Genomic DNA, 9,272 nt, shown 5'->3' with positions numbered 1-9,272 from the left:
GAAGAAGGATAGACAATTGGGCTACCTGACAAGTATACGACGGTCCAATATAGATATATTCAGGTACAATCCACTAAGGAACTTCCATCATGGAATGCAGGTTTGACCTCGAGGCTATGTGATACCATCCACATTACGAAAATGAACTTGATCCTAATTCACCTCACAAAATAAATGGAGTTTAAATATATTATTAATATAATTGATATAAAATTAGAAGTATTGAAAATTAACTCAATTGACCATATAAATTATTTATAGGATTTTGATTTTTAAAGTCAACATAAAAAAATAATTCTTTATACACATATAGGAAATATAATCTATTCGTCTTAAAAGAAAATTCACAGGTCAATACAAATATAATCTATTCGTCTTAAAAGAAAATTCACAGGTCAATACATGTGCAAGTATAAAATGATTTAAGTTTTCAAGCCATATCATATAATAAAGAAGTAATAGTATTGCTTATTGCTTTCGAGCCACATTATTTAATAGTAAATAACTAATTAGTACTCAAAAATTTATTATTAATAATAAAAATTTAACCTTATTAAACTATTTATAATTTTTTTTATAAAGTACAGTTTTAGGGATTATGACTATTCACATTTAATTTTACTATTTAGTCCTCCACGTTTACTATTAATGCTATTTAATCTCTCAATTAACGGTAAAAATAACATTTTTAATTGGAGAGCTAAAACTATTAAGTATACGTACCAAATAAAAGAAATCAAGTTATAATAATAATAATAATCAAACTGAGAGGCTAAATACCATTATTCTCTGAATATTCATTTAATTGTTTGTGTTAACTATTCATGAAAGTCACAGGTTTACCCGTTCAAGCACTTTCCTCTGAAATTTAAAAGAGAGAGAAAAAAATCTCACACAAGGGATAGCACATCACTATATTTTAATTTATTAGTAAAATCAATTAGAATTTGACTTCTATTTTCAATAAAATAACTATTGCTGCCAATTTATAATGGAACCACCACCAAATTTGAATAAATAAACAAAGAAATTTAATGATTATAAATTTACTTTGTTATAGTTAAAACTAACACAAGTAATCATTTTTGAGGCCTCAACTATCCTAATAATAGTTGTTAAAGGAAGTAACATTTTATAATCCGGTCCCAAACTCTAAACTATCATAAATCGCTACGCCACTTAACACTATTAATAATAAAATTAGTCAAATATGAATATATAATTGATGTCGAACATGGCATAAATGTCGTGAAAGCAAAATTCTGACTGTCCATCTAGCTGTAAAATCCACTATTGTACAAAAAGCCTTAATGCTAAGCATTATTGTGTCACAAGAACGAAGAAGAAAATTTAACAAAATTATAATAAAGCAGCACTAGTCATTTGTTATTGGCTAATGGTAGGTTCCAACCAAGTTGGGGGCCAGGTCATCTACCAACAGAAATAACTAATCAAGACTTTCATTTGTTAAATAGGAACATAGGTCATCTACCACAACTACATGTTCCACTTTTATCCTTCTGTTTTTATGATCCAATGTTGACAAGCATAAGCAAACCAACGCGACATATGGAAAACTACAACAGAAATTTTGTTACCAAACCAAGTTTTCCATGGGCGAATTCAAGGAAATTCTTCTCTCTGAGTCTCGAAATGCTCCAATTTTTCCTGCAACAAGACAAATTGCAGTTGAAAACAAACCTATCCATCAACCTCATAGGATAACATAAAAAAATTAAAAGAAAAAATTCCAATGGAGGGGATCGAGAAAAGGAAGTCGGGTACTCCCTACACTCATCCACTTTATTTTCTTGACCTTTGAAAGAGAGAAAGCAGACCCTTTAAGTTGTCAAAGCACATCAAAAGCTACCAATGAGCTTTGATTCAGTGGTAGTACAGTCATCTCTATGGCCGCGAAGTTCAAAGCCTAGCAAAAAGGCAAATCATATTGGGAAAGAAAACACACTAGGAACTCCTAGGAAATCTGGCAAATTTATCACTTCTATACCCAAAAGTAGGCAATATTAAAGATTTACAGTAACAAGGTATGCCACCAAAGTGAGTGGTAAACTAGTTGCATGACAATAGGAAGAGCAGGCATCCCTCATTGATGCTTTTACATAAGAAACTAGACATACATAGCCCACAGCAAACTGTACAAACTAGACTGATGGGGAGGAAACAATATAAAGCAGTTCCATGCTAGAGGAACATTTAGGGAGTAAGAGCAGGAGAAACATATTTCCATTAATTAGACATGTAGCTCTCCAGCAAAATGTGTACACTGATGTGAAGGAAACAAAATAAAGCGACTCCGTGCTTGAGGGACATTTAGGGATTAACATCTGGAGAAATTTGTTTCTAAAATGGGAAGAATTAGACGTATAAAGCTCTCCAGCAAAATGTATAAACTAGACTGATGTAAAGGGAACAATATGAAGAGACAACACATTGGCGGGACATCTAGGGAGCAAGGAAGAGCTAGAAAAATATGTTTCTATGAAGGAAATAATTAACGGTGGAACAATGATGTGGCATTTATAAATATGTTGGAAATCTACAATCAACCAAAAGCAGGAAGAGGAAAAAGATTATAATTAAATAGGAAGAGAACAATGAAAAAGAAACTACCTTAAGTTTGTTTGTCCTTATCTCAGGCTGCACTGCTAACTGTTTTCCCAATAGTCTTGAGATCAAAAATTTCAATCCAATAGCCATCTGGATCCTTGATGAAAGCTATCCCTTTCATTTTTCCTTGATATAAATTCAATGACGTGAGGCACATAACTGAACAACACATATGCATTTGAAGGATGCAAGACTAAATGATAAGTATATTCTCAAAACTCTACCAAAGAGAACTCGACCCTCCTACTCAGGTAGCCCACTACAGTCATGCTGGTTACATTACAGATAATACAAACTTCTGGCCTTTCCTTGCTTGGAGAAAAGAAGAAGGATGGGCTTTTTTTTTCCAAAGAGAAGTATATGGCAGCAACGTACAATTTACTGCCTCAAGTGAAGGTCGTATTGAATGATCAAACCAGACAGTCCGTAAATTCCTAAATACTAAATATAATCCCTATTACATTCCCCCTTTAAATCCTAAGTTACAAATTTGACTCTGGTTCTGGTAATTTCATAGTGCTAAACCTTCAAAAACCCACATCCAGGCATTCTTATTTCTAGCTTTGAATTTCCTTCTCTTTCCCTCTATGTTCACAAGCCTAAAAGGGCATGATCACATTTTTCACCATTTATTTCAAAGTCATGTCAAGATATTTTTGAGTGGATAAAAAACTTGAAATTTAAACCTTTATAGGTTTCATGGACAACAAAATATCACCATTTAGAAATGACTGCCATACTGCATGCTTTTCTTACTGAACACAGCCTATTTTAAACCAAACACTACATTCCATAGAAACTGCTGCCTAAAATTTAAAAATGATGTTTATGCTCATTAAATGATATTGGCCAAAGAGACTGCCTACCGTCATCAGGTTTTTTTGCAAACTCCACTCCTAGATGTTCAAATCTCTCGCATGCTTTGTACACATCATCCACAGTAATACCAATATGTCCTGCAAAACAAGGTTAGAGAATTTCAAATCAATCATGCTTGTGAAAAAAAATATCTTTCCTACCAAAAGAGAATACATTTATCTTGAAGATTGTCAACTAGAATCTCTCTAAGAGACACAGCAAAAGTTACAGGTTACATTTTAGTGATTAGCATGCAGCTTTGCTTGCTATTATGGTTTAAAAAAAAAAAGAAACACTCTCATTCTAAAGTGTACTTGGTGGAAATTCCAATCACACTTATTCAAAGTAATCAAAAACTGATGTGGCAACTTGGGATTTGCAAGCATTCAACAAAATTGCTTTTTGTGGGGCAAGGAAACTAAGGCTGTGTTTGATAAACAATTCAACACTTAAAACTAAACTTGTCCATGCTCATTACTGTTAGGTTGTTTTATAATGCTTTATCCATATCAATTAAAAGTCAGCCAAAATTCACTTAACAAAACAAGTCAAAATTCTCTCTTCACACTGAATATAACAGGTCAATGAGCAATTAGCAATGTGAGCGCTTACATAAGGTTTTAAAAATTGTGCTCACTTAATTTTTCAGTTTTACTAAATACCATCTAAATCTCTAGCCACAGAAAAGAATTTATTTAGAAAGCCCCATATACCGTCTTCACTTAGAAATAAAATCATGTAAATATGTTTAATGGCATGAGCATCAATCAACAGTCACAGTGAGACAAGACTCACTAAGCAAAACATCTAATCCACATTATAAAAATTATTAGAAGAGTAATAAAAACTAAATCTTAATCCCAAACTAGTTGGTGTCGATTATATGAATATTTTATTTCCATTTTGCTCCGTCTGCAACTAAGTCTGCACTAATGCCAACAGGTAGTAGGCCTTTTGAGACAACTTCCCTTCATGTGGGTCTAGGTTTACCTTTTCCTCTTTTACACCCTCCACCATCAACGTATCATTATGAACCAGACAGATGGAGTTCAGTAGGACATAAGTAAACCATTTCAGATGTCTTCCCATTTTATCCCAACTTGCGCTATTTGCGCCATTTTTCAGATATCATCGTTCTAATCTGTTCAATCTTGTATAGATACACATCCATCTTAACATCTGTATTTCTACAATATTCATCTTGTGAATATGTTGGACCTTCGGGACCCAACATTCACTCCTGTATAACATTAGAGGTCTCACCATCACAAGTTCACCACCGTTCCATTAAAAAATTATTATTCCTAAAAATTCAAGACAACATCCTCAAAGTGGTCAAATTAAGAGCATTTAGGAGTTCTCTCAACCAGATCAGATTTGTGTGGGTATCAAATCAACAAAACAGCACATCAAAGCCATTAGGTTCTAACTATCTAACACCCTTAATATATTTCAAACAATATACATTCCAACTAATCAGAATATTTACGTACCAAAGCCACGAGGATCAGAATTTCCATTGTGATATCCTTTGAAGTCAGGATCACTTTCAGTACCCCAATTACTGTAAGAAGCATTTGATTGTTAGATGTATAAATAACAAAGGGAACCATCAAAGGACAACCTTGAAGATGGAGGGAAAAAAGGACGTCATGCAAATCCATCTTTCTTACTGAGTTAGTTCAATTGTAGCCTTCCGACCAAAGGTCCAAACTGTTCTTTCAACTGGGTCATTTGGAGCTGACGTTGTATCCTGCACCAAACAGATATGTATATCATAAATGTGAAGCATTATAAAAACATATCCAACATACACAGGATCAAAGCGAGATAGAGAGAGAGAGAGAGAGGAAAGGCAGGGGAAGATTGCAATCAAAATTCATTGACAATAAAACACTAATAATGCAAAGCTCTTACAGATATGATGTAATGTCAATTACCTCATAGCCCAAAAAGTACAAGCTGAACTTCATGTCAGGAAAATCCAACCTCTTAAGCAACCTAAAAAATTTTAACAAAAACAATCATTAGCCCTGGAGAAGGCACAAGTTTTAAACTTGAAACAGCATTAGTATTATCCCAATTTACATATTGAATATAGGTTACCTATACATCAGAGTTAACTGCACTGATAAATTAAAATTTATGAAGACTAGCAGCATTTGCATATACCACATCAATTGACATCATTGCAGTGTCCCAGAGAAAGGCCCATTAATTGAGAGGGCCTGGTCCAAGCAAGAACATATAGGAAATAGTACAGTACAGAAACCTATGGGATATATGGTGTCATCTTGAACATAAAAATTAAAATAAGACATGCAATACTACAGTACCTTAATCCCAAACTGATTGATAAATGGATCATTCAGAAAAATGAAGGGGAAAAAAAATGATCAAACACTTCAACACTTCAAGACGTGAAATTATAAAAAGGATGGAGATGAAGCCCATCAGAATCCATCAATTTAAGAACTTCAATGAAGCCACATAGATCCCTCCAAATACAGATGGGCCATATATTTCGTCTGGAACTTGATCTTTAATTGGTTCTCCCTATTCTCGTGTAATAGCATAAAAATACCATCAGTATTTCAGATGGACCACACATTGTTTTATGGGGTGTATAGAAGATTAAAGGAATGCCCTCCCACAGAAAGCCAGATAAAATCATAAGTTGGATGTCTCAGATGCCAGACATAAGACATTCTGATATCTGAATCAATGGTTTCATATAGTTGAGTAACCTTGAGAATTGAAGAAGTTTGAATGACAAATATTAAATTCAATTGAGGATGCATGCAAAATTTCGAGAATACAGAAGAGAATAATATTTAAATAAGACAGTGATCACAACATTAGGTTCTAAATCCAGCCAAAGTCTGGTAATGTAGAGAAACGGATCCTAACTTCAAAACACCAGTGAGAATTCCCATATATGTTCTTGCAACTTGCCAGACATAATCAAAGCAGCCGTCTACTTTGATGTCCAACTCAAGGCCCGTGTTTCTTTCTTTCTTTCTTTCTTTAAGGATAAAACCTTATGTTTCTTAATCAAACCATGGAGAAAACTTTTTTAACGATGCTAGAACGTCTAAACCACAAAGTTGGCTAAAGATTTTAAAAGACAAAAGCCTAGAATTACAAATAACCAAACTCCATGCATATATTACACTTTGTCCAACGCTACATTTACATGGGCTTAAACCCCAAAAACCTATAATAATTGATAATCCAACCTTTCATGTGAACTTAACAATCCATTTCACATCATTGAAAATTTGAAAGCCAATCATCTAACATTTGATTGTTAGTAAAGAAAATCAAGTGAATCTCAAAATAAATGAAAAAGAAAAATAGAAACTTACGACATGCCCAATACGCGAGAGTAGAAATCGAGACTGATTTTTGGATCCTTAATTCGATACATCTGCACAAAAAACAATCGAATGAAGACCAAGCTCACGCACTTGCATATATAGGTTGAAATACATGTGGGCTTACGGTTTGTTGCATGATGTATCCTTTGGTGGCTTCATCGATGGTAGTGTGTAGACCGGGGTTGTTAGCGGGCGATTCCTTCGGCTCCGACGCCATTGAAAACAGTCTTAATCTATTAGGATTCTGCAAATACACACCGTTACACAGATTAAGTTTTCAAATGATAAATTTCCAAAATGGAAATGATAATTGAAACGGATTGAAAGCTCTTTCTTTAACCTTTGAGTTGGATTGGTGAAGAAATAATGGGATTAAAGATGGCTTATTTCTGGTTAACCGTAAGAGACCAAAGCGAGATAAGGTAGTCGCAAAAGATGAAGTAGCCATTGAAGTGTAGCTGACCTCATAAAAAATTAAAAATTGATTGCGTGGGCGCGTGGCTATACAGAGCTGGAGTGAGGAGAGCCAGGAACGGCAATGGACCGGGTATTTGGGACGGGTTTGTCTCTTCTAGCTAGGAGCCTTATTCAAAAAATTTATAATGCGGTTTGATTTAATTTTGAATCTGTTTGATGATTTGTGGACTATTTAAGAGAAAAAAAAATAAATTGAAAACTAAATTATAAGTGCATAAATTATTATTAAATAAATTTACTCAATAATAATTTAAGTCATACTATGAGTTACTATCTCTGTTCCATAACACTATCTCTATTCGGTGGTATTTGTCACGTTTGAAATTTCATCTTCCTTCAAGAAAATTATTAAATTTGTCTAAATTATAATAAATTATTGAGTAAATTAACTATGTTACCTTTAATTTAATACTACTCTAAGAAAACCATTAAATTGATGCATAATAATTATTTATCATACGCAAAGGATGAACAGAGAAAAAAATATTTATTATTCTTTAAAACCACAAATGTGACAAGTATTTTGGAACAAATTATTTTTTCATATGTGAGAAATATCATGAATTGCAGCTAATAGATGCATTCCTAAATACTTGTTACATCTGACAAAGTACTATGTTTTAAAATATTTGTCACGTTTTTAGTTTCAATGAATAATAAAAAATTTTTCTATGTTTACTTTTTGTAATATGACCAACAATTATTGCTTCAATCCTCAAAAATTTGGTATTTAGATATATTAAATTAAAGCTAATATAGTCAATAATTTATTATAACTTAAACAAATTTAATGGTTTCCTTAAAGAACATAAAATTTCAAATGAGATAAGTAATTAGGAATGGAGATAGTATATAAAAAAAAAAAAAACTTTCTCCTTTCTTTTTATATAGGCAAACTTTCATTTTTTGGTTACATTGAAAAAAAAAAAACAATATAAAAACCTCATATTATCCTTGTCTAATTCTTTGTGAAAATTTTATTATAAGAGATTATCAAGGTAATAGCAGACAAAAGTGTAAATGAGCATTATATGTGAATGAAATTTGGTGATAGAATTGTTATTCTTTGAATTTACGTTAGAACAAGAAATATGATTCAATTAAGAAAATTGTGCGCCGATTAAGATGAAATTTAAGTTTAAAAATTGCATAAAATTTAGAAAAGGAGTACAATTAAGAGTTGTGATTCTACACTTGAGGACTTTTTTGTAAAGTTACTCCATATTTAAACTTTTTGACGGTTACTCAAATTTATTGGAAGATTATTTGAGCACAAAATAATTCTTTTTTTAACTCAACTTATACAAAGAGGGACCAATAATAAGTTTCCCTCAAAGGCTAGAGCATTATTATTTTTTTTTTTGCACCGATTTTCATTTTTAGTCTAATTTATGATTTATGAGCATATTTTATGGGACATATTGTTGTATTTGTTCAAATTTGTGAGCAGTCAATTTATAAATTGGGTCCAATTTTTTTAGAAAACCAACGTATTTACCAAATTTTCAATTAAAGATGCAAGAATTGAGTTTCAAAAATTTAAATTTTTATTCCTAATCAAAATTTTTAATATTCTATTTTTTTTATGAAGATAATGTATTTATTGCATTATTTAATCAAGAAACATCATTAAAAGTAAGAGGAGAAGTTAATGTAAAATTAGGGGTATATCAGAAAAAATAAGAAAAAATTAGTTAAACTGATTTCTTAATCTTGGTAAATATATGGTGTGCATATATAAAAAGTACGAAGGGAGCAGTGTTCAATCATATTTTATTTCTATTAATTGCAGCATGGACGTGTAAAACATGTATATTAATTTTTTTTTAGGAAAAAACTTGTATATTAATTAGTCCATAGGGCAACTGGAAAGTGTATTGGCATTTATTGAACTGCAATAATTTTTTTTTTCCCGAAAATTTTCCAGTG

At 32.1% G+C, this 9,272-nt stretch overlaps 1 protein-coding gene across 2 annotated transcripts; it reads right to left on the bottom strand.

Annotated features, from left to right (window-relative positions):
• Positions 1-1,275: 1,275 nt before the first annotated feature.
• On the bottom strand, positions 1,276-7,406 carry LOC105628032 (lactoylglutathione lyase family protein / glyoxalase I family protein). Of its 2 annotated transcripts, none has more exons than XM_012209331.4 (9): positions 7,207-7,403; positions 6,991-7,110; positions 6,855-6,916; positions 5,427-5,487; positions 5,160-5,239; positions 4,980-5,050; positions 3,495-3,584; positions 2,632-2,754; positions 1,276-1,668 (listed from the first exon to the last, which is right to left on the bottom strand). In XM_012209331.4, the coding sequence occupies exons 1-8, from the start codon at positions 7,312-7,314 to the stop codon at positions 2,654-2,656; spliced, it is 693 nt and encodes a 230-aa protein (XP_012064721.1). In that variant the 5' UTR covers positions 7,315-7,403; the 3' UTR covers positions 1,276-1,668; positions 2,632-2,653. The 2 variants fall into 2 exon arrangements, with proteins under 2 accessions (XP_012064721.1, XP_089582788.1); XM_089726662.1 differs by lacking the exon at positions 1,276-1,668 and adding an exon at positions 1,816-1,927 and having other exon boundaries at positions 7,207-7,406.
• Positions 7,407-9,272: the final 1,866 nt, after the last annotated feature.

This window comes from Jatropha curcas, chromosome 1, assembly GCF_041381405.1.
Source record: "Jatropha curcas cultivar XTBG-Jc1 chromosome 1, XTBG_Jcur_1.0, whole genome shotgun sequence".
NCBI lineage: Eukaryota > Viridiplantae > Streptophyta > Magnoliopsida > Malpighiales > Euphorbiaceae > Jatropha > Jatropha curcas.
This window is presented reverse-complemented; position numbering and strand designations above follow the sequence as displayed.